Source organism: Armigeres subalbatus, chromosome 1, assembly GCF_024139115.2.
Source record: "Armigeres subalbatus isolate Guangzhou_Male chromosome 1, GZ_Asu_2, whole genome shotgun sequence".
NCBI lineage: Eukaryota > Metazoa > Arthropoda > Insecta > Diptera > Culicidae > Armigeres > Armigeres subalbatus.
This window is the reverse complement of record NC_085139.1, coordinates 83,646,053-83,668,149: the sequence shown is the minus strand read 5'-3', so window position 1 is coordinate 83,668,149 and position 22,097 is coordinate 83,646,053. Positions and strand designations below refer to the sequence as shown.

Genomic DNA, 22,097 nt, shown 5'->3' with positions numbered 1-22,097 from the left:
ACATCTGTACCACATGTTGTCTGAGAATTTGCGCCGCTCCACAATCCAGACATGATTACGACAAGTCGAAATCAGTTCGCGGCAAATCGTCGTAATGAGAGCATCTGCCGAACGTTACTGGGTCCAGAAGTCCCTAGCCACGATCTCCGCAAAGACAAGTGTCATCTGAGTCGAATTCCTTTTGATGCAGAAAATCAATGTGCTGCTGTTGCGTTACCGTTTCGCTAAACTTGCTCTCCAATTTAGTGCAACGCATCATCGATTACATAATGGAACTGATCTACTGCCAGCGTCGCCACTGTCCAACGTCGTCCACGAGTAGTGTTCAATCAGCCGAAGATCAATACCACTGCCAACAGTCATCAAACGGTGATGATCCACAACAACCCGAGCAGCATTGGCGTGAGCAAGGTGATTGATTCAGTTTACACGCAGAGACACCTCAAATGGAGACTAATTAGTCGAACGGGACGCCACATCCACGCGGTCGACCCATAATAGCGGAAAAACAATTAATCACTCCTCGGCATGGCAGTGTCTTCGTATGCCATCACAGCAGATGGTTTCCAAACGGGAAAAACAACTCAACTAGCGTTTTTTCGTCCTATCGATTCAGATGCCGCACAACGAGAAACGAAGGGCACTGACCCGCCAGAAGCGATGGCATCGATGATGATGACGGGGTCTGGCTTGTACAACGTGATCTACGACACCGTGGAGCTGGAACCGTACTTCTGGGCAGTGGACCGGCCGAAGAGTGAGGAAATGCTACGAGGAAGTCCGGTTGGAAGCTGTTTGGTTAGGCCGTTCAAGACGCAGGTGGGTCTGTTTCTTGTGTCAGTGAGGTTGGTTTCCATCTAATCTTGAACTTCTCTGAACTCTTGACCTGAAATTACTTTTAATTTTTGTTATTTACTATTTAAATAACATGACAACCTGATGTCAAAGCATCATAAGATTTAAGAAATGATAAAATCATGCTAATTTCTTCAAATAATTATTTTTTTGATTTTTTAGATTTACGTATCTTGGATTCTTATAACTTTATGTTTCTGATTTCACTGTTGATTTTTATAATAATTATCTACCACTTGGAAGTATGATTTAACACTGCAGACTTAAACTCCATGAAAAATTCAATGTTTTATTGCACTGTTTCACAACCGTTGCATTGGAAAAAAAAAAATCATTTCGGATTATACAATTGATAGTGATTATGCAAACGGCGAAACTAAAAGAGAATGGAAATGTACCGAAATTATCTCATTTCATCTGACGTTCAGCAACAACTATCGATCCTTTTCTTTCACAGCATCCTCACATCCGCTACATCCTTTCGGTGCACGCTGCCGGCGTCTACTTTCACCTGTTCATTCGCCTGACCGCTCCGAATAGAATGTACGCGCTCGGACTCGTAAAAAGGAAGGAGCGCCAGTTTAAGTTCCCCTCCGATATCGTGCAGTACTATCAAACTCATCGTCTGGAATGTAGCAGTAGTGCTGCTGGTGCCAAATTCAGGCTCCATTTATTGCCGATCGTTAACAGTGACAACCGGTCCGAGGGTTGTCTCGAAACTCGATGCGAAGGAGGTGTGATAACGCAACAGCAAACAAAATCACTTCGAAACTGATAGTGTTCCAATTTATTCGTGGTGAAAATACTTAAACTTTATTCCATATTTTCTTAACAACTATATGTACATGATCTGTCATAACCCGATAATGGATACTCAGAGTGCGTATGTAATTAAAATCAGCTTTATGGATTACCTAATTAGCTATTATTTGGAACAATACCTCTTGATTCGATTAATTGGTTGCAGCAAATAAATGTCTACATTATAACAAATGCCTTTCTATGAGTTCTCTTGTTTAATTCGATTGGAAAAAAAGCTTTGAGCAAATGCTGGTTGAGTTCTGGTAATGTGTTGGGTTACGTAGCGACTACGGCCTTGTACACGCAACGCCCGTTCTGAACTAAAGCTGGCCACAGGAACGCCCGGATGATGTCGGACCGCTTCTCCGAGATGGGATAGCGTTCGTGTTTCTCCGGTTGGAGAAGGCCTGTAAAAAGAAAATATGCCATATTATTTATTTTTTATATAATTATATATATTTAATATTTTATGATCAAATCAAGGAAAAAAAATCATTTTTGTCATTCTTGTATAAAGTGTATATATGTTTGTTTCAAAAACAAACTTTTTGTAAAAGGCCCAGGTACCCTCAGTGTTATATACCAGACCACCCAGAAAACCACACATCGCAAAAGAATACACGATTAAAATTGATTACCAATACAAATTTTATCAAAATACAAAATCGAATTTTGGTGCGAATCTTATCAAATTATTTAAGGTACTCCGGCTAGTTCAGCAAAATTGTTAACGCATGCTAAGAAAACAGGGTATTTCAGGACATTAACCACGGATACATCATTATGTGCTTCCGTTGTTGAAGTGTTGACGTGTTGTAAGCCATTTATTCAATTACAAAACATATTGGTAGTGACATAAAAAAATTTACATATAGGACCCACTTACCCCTTTAAACGGGGCAAGTGGGACTTATTCTGTATTATACTGTCGAACGAAACTAATTCCAGCAATGTAGATATAATGTTAATATTATTTCTGAGTCGTAGTATTTTTAGATCATGGATGGAGGTTGATTGCTTTTCGGATTAAGTTTTTGTAACAAGGGATTATAATGTAAGCAGATATTAAAAAAGTACAACAGCCGATTTACAGTTTAATTGGCTAATGTCTTGCTTTCCATCAGCTAACTTTTGTACCAAATGTTTTGAATGAAAAAGATAAGCAAATGTTTATTCTCTTTGCGAATGAATGTTTCTCTGTTTAGAACACAAATCAGTACTTCAAAAGGAATGTTTTTATACAGGCGATGCGCAGTGTTGTAAATTTGTAATAGAACAAAATTGTCTTTTTATGTGTTAAGCATTATATTCAATTGAAAATCTGTAAATCTGATGCGAAGTTTGAAATTAACAAAACACAAGGCAAAACATGTTGACCTATTGTACAATAAATAGATTATTTGCACTGTAAACGGAAAATTTCCCATAGTTAGCATAGTTATAACCATTGCTCTTTTTCATGCGGGAGATAATTTTCAGAAAGTAAAATACACATTTGGTAATCAACCGTATAATACTTCCTAACAACGAAACCAATGATATCAACTACATTTGATTCAGATACATATGATATATAAGTGTCGAAGTTATTTTTCACTAGACAACAATCTAAAACAGTTAAAATGGCTATATCGAAAATGTTGTTCAAATATGTCCCACTTGCCCATGTACGTTAAAAATCAAGGGCAAATGGAAATTGCAAATTTTAGCTTCAATTAATTTTTTTTAAATCGTTTTCGATGTCACACAATCACTAAATTGCTTCATTAAATTGTATTTTCTTTCCACATAATTGATAAAATTATAAACAACTATTTTATTGGAAATCCATTGAATTGAAATAAAAGTAATAGCTTTTCCAGGTAGTTTCAAGTCATGATCAAACAATAGCATTAGTATGGTGCCTCAAATGATTTTGATTCCAAATATTTTTGTGTCAGATGAATTCTTTGATAATTCAGCTTTATCTTTCTAGAACAGCGGTTCTCAACCTTTTTCTTGATAGGTACCCCTTCGAACATTTGCATTAATTGAGGTACCCCTTATTTTTTGGTGCAAATGCAATTAAGCGTAATTCATAAGATCTATGAAGAATGGACCTGAAAACTAACGGGATATATGCTGCCTTGAATCGCTTATTTGTCCAATATGAATAGGAAACCCAGCAAAGATGAGACAGATATGCGATTCACGGCAGAATGGCTCTTCATAAAGTTGGAAGAAATTTTCATTATTCCGTGAAACTTTCCAATTCAAATTAAGCTTATAAAGACTTTTATGACTATTGGAGGCTTCCGAGCATCTTTAAAGGAGGATTCCGAGCCTCTTTTTATCGGCGGCTTTGTAGTTACTTGAAGAAGGTTTATAAGCCTCTTGAAAGAAAAATTCCGAGCCCTTTGAAGGGAGGTTTCCGAGCCTAATTTCAAAGCTTCTGAATCTCATGAAAGTTGGCTTCTGCGCCTCTTGATAAGAGTCCTCTGAGCCTCTAGAAGTTAGACTTCCTAGCCTCTTTAATGGCTGCTTTTGAGCCACTTCAACGGCTGCTTTTGAGCTTCTATAAAGGAGGATTACTAGAATATTGAAAGAACGCTTCTGAGCCTCTTGAAAGTACGATTCCAAGCCTCTTGAAAGAAGAATTCCGAGGTTCTTGAAGAGTGGCTTTCCAGCTCTCGAAAAGGCTTCCGAGCCTCTTGAAAGAAGGCTTCCGAGCCTCTTGAAAGAAGGCTTCCGGGCCTCTTGAAATGAGGCTCCCGGGCCTCTTGAAAGAAGGCTTCCGGGCCTCTTGAAAGAAGGCTTCCGGGCCTCTTGAAAGGAGGCTTCCGGGCCTCTTGAAAGGAGGCTTCCGGGCCTCTTGAAAGGAGGCTTCCGGGGCTCTTGAAAGGAGGCTTCCGGGCCTCTTGAAAGGAGGCGTCGGGGCCTCTTGAAAAGAGGCTTCTGGGCCTCTTGAAAGGAGGCTTCGGGCCTCTTGAAAGGAGGCTTCCGGGCCTCTTGCAAGGAGGCTTCGGGCCTCTTGAAAGGAGGCCTGGGCCTCTTGGAAGGAGGCTTCTGGGCCTCTTGAAAGGAGGCTTCCGGGCCTCTTGGAAGGAGGCTTCTGGGCCTCTTGAAAGGAGGCTTCCGGGCCTCTTGAAAGGAGGCCTGGGCCTCTTGAAAGGAGGCTTCCGGGCCTCTTGAAAGGAGGCTTGGGCCTCTTGAAAGGAGGCTTCGGGCCTCTTGAAAGGAGGCTTCCGGGCCTCTTGAAAGGAGGCTTCTGGGCCTCTTGAAAGGAGGCCTGGGCCTCTTGAAAGGAGGCTTCCGGGCCTCTTGAAAGGAGGCTTCCGGGCCTCTTGAAAGGAGGCCTGGGCCTCTTGAAGGAGGCTTCCGGGCCTCTTGAAAGGAGGCCTGGGCCTCTTGAAAGGAGGCTTCGGGCCTCTTGAAAGGAGGCTTCAGGACACTCGAAAGGAGGCTTCGGGCCTCTTGAAAGGAGGCTTCGGGCATCTTGAAAGGAGGCTTCCGGGCATCTTGAAAGGAGGCTTCTGGGCCTCTTGAAAGGAGGCTTCGGGCCTCTTGAAAGGAGGCTTCGGGCCTCTTGAAAGGAGGCTTCTGGCCTCTTGAAAGGAGGCTTCAGGGCCTCTTGAAAGGAGGCTTCAGGCCTCTTGAAAGGAGGCTTCCGGGCCTCTTGAAAGGAGGCTTCCGGGCCTCTTGAAAGGAGGCTTCCGGGCCTCTTGAAAGGAGGCTTCCGGGCCTCTTGAAAGGAGGCTTCTGGGCCTCTTGAAAGGAGGCTTCCGGGCCTCTTGAAAGGAGGCTTCCGGGCCTCTTGAAAGGAGGCTTCCGGGCCTCTTGAAAGGAGGCTTCCGGGCCTCTTGAAAGGAGGCTTCGGGCCTCTTGAAAGGAGGCTTCCGGCCTCTTGAAAGGAGGCTTCCGGGCCTCTTGAAAGGAGGCTTCCGGGCCTCTTGAAAGGAGGCTTCCGGGCCTCTTGAAAGGAGGCTTCCGAGCCTCTTGAAAGGAGGCTTCCGAGCCTCTTGAAAGGAGGCTTCCGAGCCTCTTGAAAGGAGGCTTCCGAGCCTCTTGAAAGGAGGCTTCCGAGCTGCTTGGAAGAACACAGTAAATAGTTTTGAAAATTCTACGGCTTGTAAAATTGCAGCAGAATTTTACAAGCAATAACAGCTTAATTTTATTCCGATATAAAAGAACAGTAAGATCAGTTGAATGTTACGCTTATTTGCATGCTCCAAATATGTGCATGAAAATACATTTAAAACCACAACATATTTTTATCTGTCAATGCTTCCGAGCTACTTGGAAGAAGACTTTCAAGAAACCTAGGGTGCTTCCTTGCAACATGGCAACCAAGCTATTCGAAAAAAATTCTGTTATGCCTTACAAACGGAGGATTCTGAACTTTTAGACCCCAGATTTTAGGTCAGAAGCATATCTTTAAAATATTATTCAACATTTTGTTTCGATCAGGTAGATCGCATTAAAGATTTTTTTTATTTGTTTATCCAACGTTTTGTCCTGTTGATCTTTTGTTCCGCTGCCCTTCATACAATGTGCTGGTTACGATGGCAGGATTAAATTGACTTTGATTTATTTACCGCCATGCGTATTGTTTGCAAGTTATAGACAAAGTTTTGAAAGAGAAAAAAATATACATTATACAATATAAATTAGTTTTGATTGGAATTGTAACACGTCCACCGTTACGGATTTTTGTCTGAGAAACACTAAAGTATTTTTTGGAAGAGTTTCTAACGGAAATTTCAAAGGAATGTCCTGAAGAATTTTCCGAAAGAACTCTTATAGTAATTTCCGAATGATTCTCAACATACTTTCTGAATAATAAGTAATAACTGAAAGTTTTCAAAGGAAAATCCGAAGACCTGAGACTAATTAAGTTTCCGGAGGAATGTCCGAAGGAATTCCAAGAAAAATTAAGAGAATTCCTGAATGGTGTTATAAAGAAATTTCTTAAGGAATTACTGGAAGAAATTCTTTGAAAAATTCCTGAAATAATTGCTGAGTGCATTTCTTAAAAAAGATCGAAGGAATTTCCCACAGGAAACCAATTTCCGTAGGAATTCCTACAGCAATTTCCAAAAGGAATTTTTAAGGGAATTTCGGTAGGTTCCCTTATACATTTTCCGTTGGTATTGCTGAAGAATTTCCCGAAGGAATTCCGACCAAGAAACGCTTTAAATGATACGTTAAGGATATTTCGAAGAAGTTCTCAAGACGCAAGTATTCCTTAAGGACTTTTCAAGGTTCTTATTCTTCTTCTTCTTCTTCTTCTTCTTCTTCTTCTTCTTCTTCTTCTTCTTCTTCTTCTTCTTCTTCTTCTTCTTCTTCTTCTTCTTCAATGGGTCTACATTTCAACTGGAACTTGGCCGGCTTTTCAACTTAGTATTCTATTAGCATTTCCTTAGTTATTAATTGAAAGCTTATCTATGCCCGCCATTGCATGAGTATGTGCCAATGGAATGTATGGGAAAAAATTGTCATAGAATTTCAATAAACGACATTGCTCACAAGTTTCATTACCCCAAAATAAGACCCCATGCAAAATTTGAGCTCAATCGGACATGATTTTGGGGTGCCTAAAATTCATCAAAGTTTTGAAATTTTGACCCATGAAAATTATCCCAAGGAAAAGTCGAAAATCGAATTTTTGTTTTTGATGCCAAATGACTTAAAAATGCATGGAACTTCGAGATCTGAAGTTATCTAAAAAAAAATTTTTTTTTTGGAGGAATCGATTTTTTTCAGAACATTTTTGGGACATGATTTAGGGGTGCTCATTAATCAAAACTCTTTTTTTTCTAACAAGGGGGATTTTTTTTTGTTTTTTGATGCCAAAGGACTCAAAATAGATGAAATTTTGAGAATATTTTTTTTTTGATAAAAATCGACTGTTTTGGGACTTTGAAAAAATTTCTTATGACGAAAACAATTTTATTATCGAATAAAAACCGGACGGAAGCACTAAAATATGCCCCTATGCAAAATTTGAGTTCCATCGGACATGATTTAGAGGTGCTTAAAATCTTGCTATAAAAGTTTTGATTTCTTTGTAACTTGATCTTTACACGTTGTGTATTGAATTCATGCGGTACCGCGTAATAATAACCGGAAATGTTTGCGTAACGTCTGGTTTTTAAATTCGATGAAAAATTGTTTTCGTTATAATCAGTCCCAAAACTGTCGATTCAAAAAAAATCTATTCTCAAAGTTTCATGCATTTCGAGTTGGCATCAAAAAACAAAAAAAAATTCCCCCTTGCGAGGAAAAAAAAAGTTTTGATTAATTTTGAGCACCCCTAAATCATGTCTGAATTAGCTCAAATTTAGCATAGGGGGATATTTTTGGATATAAAAACGTTTGCGTATCGTCCGGTGTTAAAAATCGATGAAAGTCCCAAAAATGTTCTAAGAGAAAAAATCGATTTTTAACAAAAAAAAATGTTTGGGGTAAATCTGACGTTTCATGCATTTTTTAGTCATTTGGCATCAAAAACAAAAAAATCGATATCCGATTGAGTTCAAATTTTGCATGGGGTCATATTTTGGGGTAATGAGACTTGTAAGCAATGTCGTTTTTTGAAATCCGAAAATGTCATTTTCATTGGCACCCTAGTATGTATCTTGTGTGGCAAGTACAATGGATACACTATGCCTCGGGTGTCGAGAAAGTTTCCAACCCGAAAACATCCTAGATCGGACCGAGAATCGAACTCACCTTCTCCGAATTGGCAATCCCACGCTTTTGCTCGAAAGGCTACTGGAGACCCCTTAATGTTAGAATTTTTAAGATTATCCTAAAGGAATTATTTAAGCATTGTCCTTATTCATTCATTTCATTTATTTAGTTAACATCTAAACAGATAACACTGAATCAACAATTTGACGCCACAATGCACGGTTCGAGGCCGCATCTCTCCATCCTCGGATACGCCCCACGCTCGCCAAGTCGTTCTGCACCTGGTCTGCCCATCTCGCTCGCTGCGCTCCACGCCGTCTCGTACCTTCCGGATCGGAAGCGAACACCATCTTTGCAGGGTTGCTGTCCGGCATTCTTGCAACATGTCCTGCCCATCGTACCCTTCCGGCTTTAGCTACCTTCTGGATACTGGGTTCGCCGTAGAGTTGGGCGAGCTCATGGTTCATTCTTCGCCGCCACACACCGTCTTCTTGCACACCGCCAAAGATGGTCCGCCAATTGTAGGCGCTCAATGAAAGAAGGGATTTCCGAGTTTTTAATCGTTTAATCGACCGATAAAAACTTCCTAAAAGTATACGGAGTTATAGCTACAATAGTTGTACATACTTGTTTTACTTACATTTAGTTCTTTCAGGTTTTATTTCCAGGAAATTCTTACGTTAAAGTATCGGTTACGAGTTCTACTTTCATGAATCGATTACTGCCTGGTTCTATAATTAAGCATAAGCTGTTATTTTGTCTAAAACATGGTTCGCTAATTTACCGGTCCAAAGCGTTGTTTGGTTGCAGGAGGATTAAGAATTAGATAGAAACAATCGTTTGAAGTTAACCTATTTTCGAGAGAATTCATTAGATACGAAATATAGGTTCAATTTCTTCTTAAGTTACCTATGCTTATAGTTCACTGAAACTACTGAACTTAATAAACTTCATGAGCATCAAATTAGCACAATTTAGGGTATTATATCGTAATTTAAGTAATAATGAGCTTCTTAGTAATTATGCAATTCCGTTTTACATTTCATTGCACACCTGACAGCCTTCTTCACCTCGCATGTCCGTTGGCGTTGACATTGACGTCTATTGATGTATAGGCGTGTTGCAAGGCACATCCTATTGTGCTAGTAAGTGAGGCGCGCCGACCAAGGGGTCGTCACAGTCCCCCCCGGGTACGCCACTGCTGTGGCTTACCTGTTCTTCGCGCCTAACGTCGAGCACCGCCAGTTTAACCGCAGGACGTTCATAAACTCCTCCGGTCGCAGTTTGTACTGCTGCTGATCTTACTTTGCCATCCTTGCCTGTATTGACGGAAATGACCCTACCTTTAGGCCAACAATTACGCGGGTTACTTGGGTCCACAATCACTACAATATCCCCCACCTCAATCGCTTTGACTTCGCTGAACCATTTTGTGCGTCTTGTGATATCCGGCAAGTAGTCACGAACCCAACGTTGCCAAAAGATGTTTGCTTCCACTTGCGATGTTCGCCATGATCGTTTCAAGGTGGTTGAACTGTCGTCGAATAATGTGGCCGGTTTCAGTCCACTGGATGAACCCAGAATAAAGTGGTTCGGAGTGAGTACCGGTGCATCTGGATCGTCTGCTGGAACGTGCGTTAAGGGACGTGAGTTTAGGGTGCCCTCGATCTCCACTAGTAAGTTTCTGAGAACCTCGTCGTTGAGAAGACGCTGTGGTTGGATCTGCTGCAAGTTGCGTTTCACGCTCTGAATGAGCCTTTCCCATGACCCCCCCATGTGGGGGGAGGCAGGAGGAAGAAAGCACCATTCGGTATTGGGACTGGTTATTTCTCGAACATTTTTTTCCTGATCTAATTCGGCAAGTGCTGCTTCAAGCTCCTTATTTGCGGCCACGAAATTCGTGCCACGGTCACTGAATATTTGATTCGGAACGCCTCTTCGCACCATAAAATTACGCATCACCATAATGCAAGAATCCGCACTTAACGTATGGGCGACATCTATGTATACCGCCCTTGTTGTCAAACATGTCACCAATACGCCCCACCTTTTCTCCGATCTTCGCCCTATCGCCACCATGATCGGGCCAAAGTAATCGACCCCCACGAAAGAGAATGGTCTGTTGAATGCCGCCAGTCTAGCCGTCGGAAGATCACTCATCGGAGGAGGCTGTGGAACTGCCATCTGATTCTTGCACTTTTGGCAGTTAGCTCTCACATTTCTGAACAAAACTCGTAACTTCGGTATTCTGAATGCCTGCCGTAGCTCGTTGATCACAGTCTCGTGGTTACGATGATGGTAGCGCTCGTGATAGCTTTTAACAATCAGCTTCGTGATACAATGATCCTTCGGAAGAATTACGGGATTCTGTGCATCCATTGTAACATAATCACACCTGCTGATTCTTCCACGCATCCGCAACACTTGCTCTCCATCCAAGAATGGGTTCATGACATAGATTGTACTCTGTTTGGGGATTATCTTCATGGTAGTCTTTCTACTGGAAAGAATGCTCACTTCCTCTGGGTATGCCTCCTTCTGCGCTTCTCTGAAGAGGTAGGCCGATGCTTGTTGTAGCTCCGTGCTGGAGAGGACGCCGGTTTGACGCACTATGCCCATCATTTTGCTTCGACAGTTCCTTATGAATCTGAACACAAATCCTACCGTATCAACCAATCGTTTCCAGCTGGAGAAGTCCTCGATGTTAATTACAGGTATTGTAGTTGCACCTATGTGGAATAAATGTGGACGCATTTCAACCTTTGACGAAAGAGCTGAGAATGGTTCGACAGGCCATTTGTCGCGCTCCTGCCAAAGAAACTTTGGTCCATTGAACCAGCGACTATCACTTCCCAGGTCCGGTAACCGCTGCCACTTGGTTGCATCGTCTGCAACGTTGTCTTTTGTACATATCCATCTCCAGCTTGCGATTTCACTAGTCTCCAATATATCACTGACACGGAAGGCGACGAACTGTGAGTATCGGCGATGATCGGATCGTATCCAGCATAGTACGTCGCGAGAGTCTGTCCAAAAGCATCTTTCGTCAACCTTGAACGATAAACTATCAATTACCGTGTTCGCTAGCCTTGCTCCTATAACGGCAGCTTGTAGTTCGAGTCTCGGGATTGATACAAACTTGATTGGAGCTACTTTAGATTTGGCAGCAACGATTGTGCATTCTATTGTGCTACCTTGTTGGAAACGAAGGAAGACGACTGCTGCAAAACCGCTCTCACTAGCATCGACAAAGGTGTGCAACTGTACATTGGTCGCCTGGCCCATCGACGTAAGTTTTCGATAACATCTTGGTACGTGGACATTCTGTACCAGCGGAAGGACCTTCAACCACTTTTCCCATTTTTCGTCAAGACCTTCTGGAATTTCTTCGTCCCAGTCGATTCCCGAGCGCCAAATTTCTTGAAGCAGGATCTTAAGATAGATTAGCAGATTCGAAAGCAGCCCCAGAGGGTCAAAGATGGTCATAAGTGTTCGTAACACCTCTCTTTTGGTAGGTTTTCTTTTTCCAGTTAACAGATCTGCTTCATGTTTCGGTGATAGTTTGAAGGTAAGGGTATCGGTTGTGGTGCACCACCACATGCCCAACACCTTTTCTGTAGCAAGTTCAGATCCTAGGTTTAGACTTCTCTCGTCAACTCGTTCGTCCTGTAAAGCGTTGATAACTGTAGGCGAGTTGGAGATCCAGTTGCGTAACTCAAAACCGGCTTGCGCATGAACGTGCCTGACTTCTTGTGCTAGTTTGATTGCCTCATACTCCGTCTCCGTGCTAGCTAGCATGTCATCTACATAGTGGTTCTTGATAACCACTTTCGCTGCAGCCGGGAACTTTCCTGCATACTTCTCCGCATTTATGTTTTTTACATATTGTGCAATACTGGGCGAGCAACATGCACCAAATGTCATAACCTGCATTACGTAGATGCTTGGTGCTGGGTCCGTAGGGTGTTCCTTCCAAAGAAACCGTTGGCAGTTTTGATCTTCGATCGAAATCCGCACTTGGTGGAACATTTCCCGCAAATCAGCACATATTGCCACCTTATTTTCTCGAAATTGGATGAGCACCGAAAACAGAGACGTCAGCTGATCCGGTCCTGTCAGCAGCATCGAATTCAGCGACACACCGCTGGCTTTTGCTGCCGCGTCCCAAACGATGCGCACCTTCCCCGGCTTGTTGAGATTGAAAACGGGGAAGATCGGGAGATACCAAACTCGTTGCCGTGTTTCTTTCGACTCTTCATCCGTTAGCTTCCGTACGTATCCTTTCTCGAGATATTCATGAATTTTTGTTCGAAGCACTGTTGCTAATTCAGGATCTTTTTTCAATCGAGATTCCAAGCATCGCATTCGTTGTAAAGCCATGGGTTTGCTATTCGGAAGGTGGAAATCGTCATACTTCCAGAGCAAATTGGAAACGTAATGTCGGTTTTCGTCTTGCTTGATAGTCTTGAGAATATCTACGGCACGCTGATCCACGACTGATACCAAATTGTGTTTGGGTTTGGAAATTCCTAAACTTTCCATAGAAAAATAGTCGCTTACCGCAGTATGCAGTACAGCATCATTCGTCACACCACACGAACACTTTTGAGGGCTATGATAACTGACATAATCGGTGACTTGTTCTATACCACCGTGGATGATCCAGCCCAATCGTGTTTTCGTAGCTATTGGTTGACCCCAGCTTCCTTCTTTTCCTTTCAATGGTAGTGTTAAGTTGGCGTTATCAATTCCAATTAAAATGCGGGGTTGAGCATCGTGATAGGATTCAACCGGAATACCTCGCAGATGATCATATTGATCGGATAGTTCATTTCCGATAACGGATTGGCGAAATAGGTCGAGATTAGATACTGTATGTACCTCCTGGAGACGGTATCTCTTGCAATTATTTGTTGTGCCCGAAATATCAACGCTCAACCGACGTGAATCATTCTCTGAACGACTCTGACTACTTGTCCACCGGAGGCATAGAGGTTCCGGTATACCTTTTAGCTGTAGCTCTGCTGCAAGTGAAGCATCCATTAACGTATATGAAGATCCGTCATCTAAGAAGGCATACGTTTTCACGGTTTTCCTAGGTCCGTATAGAATAACCGGAACGACACGGAATAGCATTGTGTTCGTGAGCTTTAGATGGGTATTACAGTCACGTTCTGTCTTATTCGGCGCGGCGTTCGTCGGTTTAGATTCCTGACGTGACGTGTTAACTGACTTAGCGTTATCTCGTTGGTTATTGTGGAGCAGGATGTGGTGTTTGAATTGACATCCATTCTTCCCACAAACTTGTTGAGATCTACACGACGTTTTGTGTTTCTTGAGGCACTTTCTACATAATTCAAATTCCTTAACCACCGCCCAACGTGAGTTGTAACCAAGTTCAGCAAACCGTATACACTTCTCTACACTTGGACAACTACCTTTGCACACTACGCAGGACTTGAATGGTAGATTTAATGATGCACGTTTGATTTCTTGATTTGGCTTGTATCGCTGGATATTTTCTGTTTCTTCTGCGTGTGCGTTCAGGAAAGCTGAATCCTTTTTCCCCCGAGCCGCTGTTGATTCTCTATTCGCTAACGTAACTATTGGGCAAACTGTCTCCGCAAGCTCGTACAACCATGCCGAAAATACAGAGAGATTGGCCCTTGGCAGAGTTCGTCGATATTTCGCCCAATCGACCTTAATCGACGAAGGAAGCTTGGAGACTAACTCTTGTAGAAGCGCGACATTGTATGCGTATTCATCCAGCTGGCATGCTTCAATTGTGGCACATAAATTCTGGATGGCCAAGGAGAATTCGACTAGTGTGTCTAATCGATCCGCTTTTGGTGGTGGTGTGGATCTGATCTTGGCTATCAAGTTTTGCACAATTACATCAGGATTTCCATACAGCATTTTCAAGGTAGAGATGATTCCCGGCACATTTGACGGATGCATAAGCCGGCACTTTACTGCTTCAAAGGCCTTCCCCTTGAGGCACTTTTGCAGACGAACCAAATTTTCTTCCGAAGTATAACCGCACATGCTGGTCGTAGTGATGAACGTCGAATAGAATAATGGCCACTCCTCGGGTATACCACTGAAGTATGGTAGCTCTCGTGATACTGCTTGGCGAGCGGCGGCTTGGCTACGCGATAGGTTGTTACCTTCCTCATCTACGAAGGCAGCTTGCTGTGGGGTTGAACGCTGTGCTGGCATGTAGCTGCCGACGTGTGGTCCAGTATTGTCAATCCTTGACGGAAGATGCGTATGTTCACTAATCCTTAGTTGTCTCAAATTAGGAACCATTCCAATGGAATGAGTTGGTGCCAGATTCGCAGCAGGATGAAACATTGCCTGATTTTGTTGTTGCACGGGATAATTCGATGGTTGATAATCATGCTCAACATCATGGGCCGACGGCTGACTTTGGTAAGCCGTAGAATGAAATGGCGGTTGATTCTGATGCATCACCTGGGGCGGTGCCTGACGCGCTGCCTGATTGATCGGTAGCTGATTCGAAAACTCCATCGATTGGGGCTGATTTTGATGCTCTGCAGAATTGAGCGTCGGCTGATGCTGACGCTGGTCCATGCACGCTTCAGGATAACTTGATGGCTGGTTATGATTTAATGCAGCTGGTGCCACACCTTGCATCCATTGATTCACCTTGCGATTCAATGCTTGTTGATCTTCCTCAAATTTTTCTTCTTCTTCTCCCGACGACGAGTCGTTGGCCATGTCCCTCAATAGTTGGTGCTTCTTCTGGAGATACTCACGTTTCTTCGCTTGTTCTTCTTCCTGCAGCTTTCTTTCTTCGTCCAGGATTTGTAGTTCCAACTGCAATCTTCTTTCCTTTTTAGACGTTCTGGTGCTGGCTATTCCGGAGCGATGACTGGCAACTTCTTCCTGATCTTGCTTCTTGGTTTCAGGTTGCATGTTTCCTGTCAAGGTGGGTACAGCGTTGTTGGTTGTCTCACAAGATAGACTGACGATTGGGGCATTTCGTGACGACAACGGCGTGCTGTATTGCAGAGATGGAATCACTTGATTTCTATACGAAGGAACTGTGAAACACTGAGCTTGCGTAACCACTTGAGGGAAGTAACTCGGCACTCGCGTATTTGATGGTAGAATCGTACTGGGGGGCATTGACAGACCGGGTGGTGGTATTTCGAACGGCTTTGACAGACTGGGTCTTGAGATCTGATGGGATTGTTCAGACATACTAGGTGGCACCGTCGTAGTAGGTGGAATGGCAGTAGTGCTCGTTACGAAAGGAGGACGAGTGGAGGTGTTTGTGGCAGTGAAAGCGTGCGCGGTAAATGGAATACTAGTGTTTGCGGTGGCGGTTTGGAAGGGTATGTTACTGTTAGTTGCTAATTGCGTAATTGGTATAACATCTGCAGTCGGAAGAACACTTGCACCGAGCTTGTTGGGACGAATTATGCACACGGAAGCATTAAGCGATGCAACATCGGGAACTGCGGCTGACTGAGTCGGGTTGATACCCTGGTTTACTTGGGTACTTACTGACGGCGCTTTTGATGAAGCTTTGGCTGCCGGCTTACGCTTTTTCTTCGTTCCTGCCTTAGGAGCTTCGCATGAAAAGCAGAGAAAGCCCTGTTGATCAGTGTCCGCGGTAACACCCACGCACACGAAGTGATACCAGTTACCGCACTTGTCACATTGGATCATGTGACTGTTGTCCGGGTTAGTGCATACCTGGCAGCGACGATCGTTATCTACCTCCAATTGATACTCGTTCCTTCGCGACATAGCGGGTTATCCTCCGGATGGGGATAAATGAAGTTTTTATATTGTAGGCGCTCAATGAAAGAAGGGATTTCCGAGTTTTTAATCGTTTAATCGACCGATAAAAACTTCCTAAAAGTATACGGAGTTATAGCTACAATAGTTGTACATACTTGTTTTACTTACATTTAGTTCTTTCAGGTTTTATTTCCAGGAAATTCTTACGTTAAAGTATCGGTTACGAGTTCTACTTTCATGAATCGATTACTGCCTGGTTCTATAATTAAGCATAAGCTGTTATTTTGTCTAAAACATGGTTCGCTAATTTACCGGTCCAAAGCGTTGTTTGGTCACAGGAGGGGATTAAGAATTAGATAGAAACAATCGTTTGAAGTTAACCTATTTTCGAGAGAATTCATTAGATACGAAACATAGGTTCAATTTCTTCTTAAGTTACCTATGCTTATAGTTCACTGAAACTACTGAACTTAATAAACTTCATGAGCATCAAATTAGCACAATTTAGGGTATTATATCGTAATTTAAGTAATAATGAGCTTCTTAGTAATTATGCAATTCCGTTTTACATTTCATTGCACACCTGACAGCCTTCTTCACCTCGCATGTCCGTTGGCGTTGACATTGACGTCTATTGATGTATAGGCGTGTTGCAAGGCACATCCTATTGTGCTAGTAAGTGAGGCGCGCCGACCAAGGGGTCGTCACAGCACCCGTCTCTCGAATACTCCGAGTGCTTGCAAGTCCTCCTCGAGCATTGTCCATGTTTCATGTCCGTAGAGGACTACCGGTCTTATTAACGTCTTGTACATGACACATTTGGTGCGGTGGCGAATCTTTTTCGACCGCAGTTTCTTCTGGAGCCCGTAGTAGGCCCGACTTCCACAGATGATGCGCCTTCGTATTTCACGACTAACGTTGTTGTCAGCCGTTAGCAAGGATCCGAGGTAGACGAATTCCTCGACCACCTCGAAGGTATCCCCGTCTATCGTAACACTGCTTCCCAGGCGGGCCCTGTCGCGCTCGGTTCCGCCCACAAGCATGTACTTTGTCTTTGACGCATTCACCACCAGTCCAACTTTTGTTGCTTCACGTTTCAGGCGGGTGTACAGTTCTGCCACCTTTGCAAATGTTCGGCCGACAATGTCCATGTCATCCGCGAAGCAAATAAATTGACTGGATCTGTTGAAAATCGTACCCCGGCTGTTACACCCGGCTCTCCGCATGACACCTTCTAGCGCAATGTTGAACAACAGGCACGAAAGTCCATCACCTTGTCTTAGTCCCCGGCGCGATTCGAACGAACTGGAGTGTTCGCCCGAAATCTTCACACAGTTTTGCACACCATCCACCGTTGCTTTGATCAGTCTGGTAAGCTTCCCAGGAAGCTGTTCTCGTCCATAATTTTCCATAGCTCTGCGCGGTCTATACTGTCGTATGCCGCCTTGAAATCAACGAACAGATGGTGCGTTGGGACCTGGTATTCACGGCATTTTGAAGGATTTGCCGTACAGTAAAGATCTGGTCCGTTGTCGAGCGGCCGTCAACGAAGCCGGCTTGATAACTTCCCACGAACTCGTTCACTAATGGTGACAGACGACGGAAGATGATCTGGGATATCACTTTGTAGGCGGCATTAAGGATGGTGATCGCTCGAAAGTTCTCACACTCCAGTTTGTCGCCTTTCTTGTAGATGGGGCATATAACCCCTTCCTTCCACTCCTCCGGTAGCTGTTCGGTTTCCCAGATTCTGACTATCAGTTTGTGGAGGCAAGTGGCCAGCTTTTCCGGGCCCATCTTGATGAGCTCAGCTCCGATACCATCCTTACCAGCTGATTTATTGGTCTTTAGCTGTTGAATGGCATCCTTAACTTCCCTCAAGGTGGGGGCTGGTTGGCTTCCATCGTCCGCTGAACTGACGTTGTCATCTCCTCCGCTGCCTTGACTTTCACTGCCTGTACTCTCAGCGCCATTCAGATGTTCCTCGTAGTGCTGCTTCCACCTTTCGATCACCACACGTTCGTCCATCAAGATGCTCCCATCCTTATCCCGGCACATTTCGGCTCGCGGCACGAAGCCTTTGCGGGATGCGTTGAGCTTCTGATAGAACTTGCGTGTATCTTGAGAACGGCACAGCTGTTCCATCTCCTCGCACTCCGCTTCTTCCAGGCGGCGTTTCTTCTCCTGAAAAAGGCGGGTCTGCTGTCTCCGCTTCCGTCTATAACGTTCCACGTTCTGCCGGGTACCTTGCTGCAGCGCAACCGCCCGCGCTGCGTCCTTCTCCTCCAGAATCTGTCTGCACTCTTCGTCGAACCAATCGTTCCGTCGACTTCGACCCATATACCCGACGTTGTTCTCCGCTGCGTCGTTAATGGCTGCTTTAACTGTACTCCAGCAGTCCTCAAGAGGGGCCCCATCGAGCTCACCCTCTTCCGGCAACGCTGCCTCGAGATGCTGCGCGTATGCAGTGGCGACATCAGGTTGCTTCAGTCGCTCTAGGTCGTACCGCGGCGGTCGTCGGTACCGAACATTGTTGATGACGGATAGTTTTGGGCGCAGTTTAACCATCACCAGATAGTGGTCAGAGTCGATGTTAGCGCCACGATATGTCCTGACGTCGATAATGTCGGAGAAGTGCCGTCCATCAATCAGAACGTGGTCGATTTGTGATTCTGTCTGCAGTGGTGATCTCCAGGTGTACCGATACGGGAGGCTGTGTTGGAAGTAGGTGCTACGAATGGCCATATTCTTGGAGGCGGCGAAATCAATTAGTCGTAGGCCGTTTTCGTTCGTCAGCCGGTGAGCGCTGAACTTTCCAATAGTCGGTCTAAACTCCTCCTCTTGGCCAACCTGAGCGTTCAAATCTCCTATGATGATTTTGACGTCGTGTCTTGGGCAGCTGTCGTACTCACGTTCCAGCTGCGCGTAGAATGCGTCCTTATCATCATCAGTGCTTCCGGAGTGTGGGCTATGGACGTTGATTATGCTGAAGTTGAAGAACCGGCCTTTGATCCTCAACCTGCACATTCTTTCATTGAACGGCCACCACCCGATCACGCGCCTTTGCATATCGCCCATCACTATGAAAGCTGTTCCCAGCTCGTGTGTGTTGCCGCAGCTCTGGTAGATGGTATGATTACCTCTAAACGTTCGCACCATTGATCCCTTCCAACAAACCTCCTGCAGCGCTACGATGCCGAATCCACGGTCCTTGAGCACATCGGCGAGTATGCGTGTGCTCCCGATGAAGTTGAGAGATTTGCAGTTCCACGAACCGAGTTTCCAATCGCTAGTCCCTTTTCGTCGCAGTGGTCTTCGCCGATGATTCCGGTCCGTACTCTCTTGTTGATTGTTCGTTGCTTATGATTTTTAAAGGCTGGCTTGCAGGGCCTGACACCAAACCCCCTAAATTTCCGGAGGACCATTCCTCCTTATTTCCGGTGGACCATGGTGCACAGTTTCACTTAGAGTCCCTCGCTGGCACTCGGACGATGATCAGCCGCCCCTAACATGGAGAACAGACGCTGTTGTCAGCCGATCCTGACATGGAGAACAGACGCTCAATAAGATTTGCACCTCCGGAGAGGAGCAAACCCCCCCTTCCCTGTCAGCATACGACCATAGTTCCCACCGGGGTTGGTTACCCGATCTTCCCTAAGGTTGCTCGTATCCCGGCCAGCACTGCGGGGAGGTAGGGATAGGAGTTGCTGGGTAAGAGGCTAAGGACCGCGAGATGGGGTCTATTTTATTCCTTCAGGTACGCGAAGTACCAATGGTACGCTTTACCCAGCATTTGCCGTGCATTGTCCTTATGCACTTCCATTTAATTTCGGAGATGATCCAGCCTAGGGCGGAAAGTCTCCTTAATAAAGAAACAAAAAAAAATTCTGGATCTAAATATCTCCTAAGGAAACTTCGAAGGAATTCTTGGAGGAATAAACAGAGAAATTCAATAATTTCGGAAATTCCTTAAGAAATTCGTTCGGAAATTCCTAAACAGAATTCCGGCGGAATTACGGGAGCCGAGAGAATGAAACACCTGAAGGAGTTTCTGAATTTCTGAAAATCTGCTAAAGAAATTCCTGAAGGAAATTCCGGAGAAGTTTCCAAAAGAATTTTTAGACAAATATTTCTGGAGGTATTTCTAGATATACTTGCGGATTGTAGTATACGAAAGTATAGAGTAATTTTCCATTGTAGAAATTTTGGATGGATTTCCTAGAGGAATTTTTACAGGCCTGAAAGAACTCCTGGATGACTAACCGAATTAATTCCTGGTTATATTTTACGAAAAAATATGAAGAAGACATTCCGACTTTTGGGTTTTTTTTGGCATGAAGTCTCAACTCCAGATTCAAAACAAAGTTTTGTTTTGCTACTGTTCAGATTATAATCATATTAATTATAATTATCAGAGGAATTCCCGGATAAATTCCTAGAAGAACTCCCGAAAAGATTCCTGTAGATATTTCTGAAGCAATTATTGCAGGAGTCTCTTTAGTAATTTCCGAATAAATTCCTGGAGAAATCTAAAAGTTTATAAGAAAATTCCAATAGTTGAAAATTTTATTTGGATTTTTTCGTGGATTCCTGTAATAATTATTTAGGATATTTATCCAACAATTCCTTCAGAAATTCTTTTCGAAAACCTATTCAGATTAATAATTATTTTCGAGCGTCTTGGGGGAAAATGTCACACGGTTTAAAAAAAATATCTTTCTTTTACTTCCACTATTTCAAAATAGTGGAAGTAAAAGGATGATGCTATTCAGATTGTTCTATGGAAATTCCTTCAAAAATTCATTCTAAAATTCCCCCTGAAATATTTTTTTGAAATTCCTCCAAGAATAATTTATAAAGTTTTTCCAAAAGCTCATTTAAATACTCCTCCAGGAATTCTTTTTGATACGTATGAGTTTGTCAGAAAAGTTTCTCTTTTATTGGTTTTCGAGACTATGACGAAAAGACGAAAATACCTGCCTGAACCCTAGGAACCCTAAAGGAATTTCCGGAGGAATTTCTAACGGTAATTTAAAAGGATTTCCTGGATGAGCTTCGTAAGAAATTTCTATAGCTTTCTCTAAGGAATTATTAAAAGGATTTCCAAATGAAAATGCCGAAGGGTTCTTAAAAGAATTTCTGAGGAGTTTTCTGAAGGGATTTCCCAAAGAATGCTCAAAGGGAATTCAGTAGAAATTTTAAAAGAAATCTCCGAAGTTCTAAAGGCATTTCTGGAAGAGTTGCTTAAAAATCTCGATAAATGAGCGAAGGAATTCCTGGAGATCTTTCGAAGAAACTCCAAGAAATTCTTGCTAGAGTTTCCGAAAGGATTTCTTGAGGAAGATCTGGCAGAATTTTTAAAACATTGTAACTACCTCCTTTGACGTCCTCTCGTCTGTGGAGGGGACGTCCTTACGTCCTCCTAACTAGCTCTCTTTGCTTTTGGGGTTCTCAGGGTCGGCTAGACACCTGCTTAGGAGAACACACGAACCTTATCTCAAACGAAGTGGACGTAACAAGGACGAGTCAACGAACATGCGGGAAATTGAGGGAAAAAAGTAAAGAAATATGGTAAATTTTAAAGCATTTTATATTTTTTTTTTAGAATCGATTTAGGGTTAGTGATTAAGGTTAGTATTGGTACGGCCAATCGGAAACGTTGGGGCCCTGAGATGACAAGCGAGAAATGTTCACATACCTTCCCTGCATACTTTTGGTTTCTCAGCTCACGGGGTCTTGGAAGCAGGATCGGGTTCGGTTTGACGTGTCCGGAAGGCGGGGCTGGAATTCTTCACCAGATGACGACCAGGTATGGCATTGAGTCGGTAACGGATGACAACTGGACGATGGGAATTGTTTTGCCGCCGGAGGGCAACTCGGCTCCAACCGATGCAAGATGAGCAGGCCGAGGGACGCTGGTACCACGAACGGAAGACGGTGGTACTGATGGAGGTAATTGTTGGCCTCGTTGGCGATTTGGTCCACTTGCGGACGCT

The 22,097-nt window shown here is 43.7% G+C and overlaps 2 protein-coding genes across 5 annotated transcripts in view; one reads left to right on the top strand and one right to left on the bottom strand.

Moving 5' to 3' along the window:
• The first annotated feature begins 15 nt into the window (after window positions 1-15).
• On the top strand, window positions 16-1,636 carry LOC134227632 (uncharacterized). The gene is made up of 3 exons (XM_062709267.1): window positions 16-411; window positions 617-819; window positions 1,313-1,636. The coding sequence occupies exons 1-3, from the start codon at window positions 198-200 to the stop codon at window positions 1,628-1,630; spliced, it is 735 nt and encodes a 244-aa protein (XP_062565251.1). The 5' UTR covers window positions 16-197; the 3' UTR covers window positions 1,631-1,636.
• LOC134227614 (uncharacterized) overlaps window positions 1,620-22,097 on the bottom strand; it is a 118,340-nt gene continuing 97,862 nt past the window's right edge. For all 4 annotated transcript variants that reach the window (XM_062709231.1, XM_062709238.1, XM_062709247.1 and 1 more), the window contains one exon: window positions 1,620-2,063. In XM_062709231.1, coding sequence (XP_062565215.1) covers window positions 1,933-2,063 — 131 coding nt within the window. In that variant the 3' untranslated portion in view covers window positions 1,620-1,932. The remainder of the gene's footprint in view (window positions 2,064-22,097) is intronic.

Excerpts from the sequence above, each read along its gene's own strand:
- LOC134227632 (XM_062709267.1), top strand. The coding sequence starts at position 198 with ATGTGCTGCTGTTGCGTTACCGTTTCGCTAAACTTGCTCTCCAATTTA. Across the intron at positions 412-616 it reads GCAGCATTGGCGTGAGCAAG|ATGCCGCACAACGAGAAACG; the intron begins GTGATTGATTCA and ends CTATCGATTCAG. Across the intron at positions 820-1,312 it reads TTAGGCCGTTCAAGACGCAG|CATCCTCACATCCGCTACAT; the intron begins GTGGGTCTGTTT and ends TTTCTTTCACAG.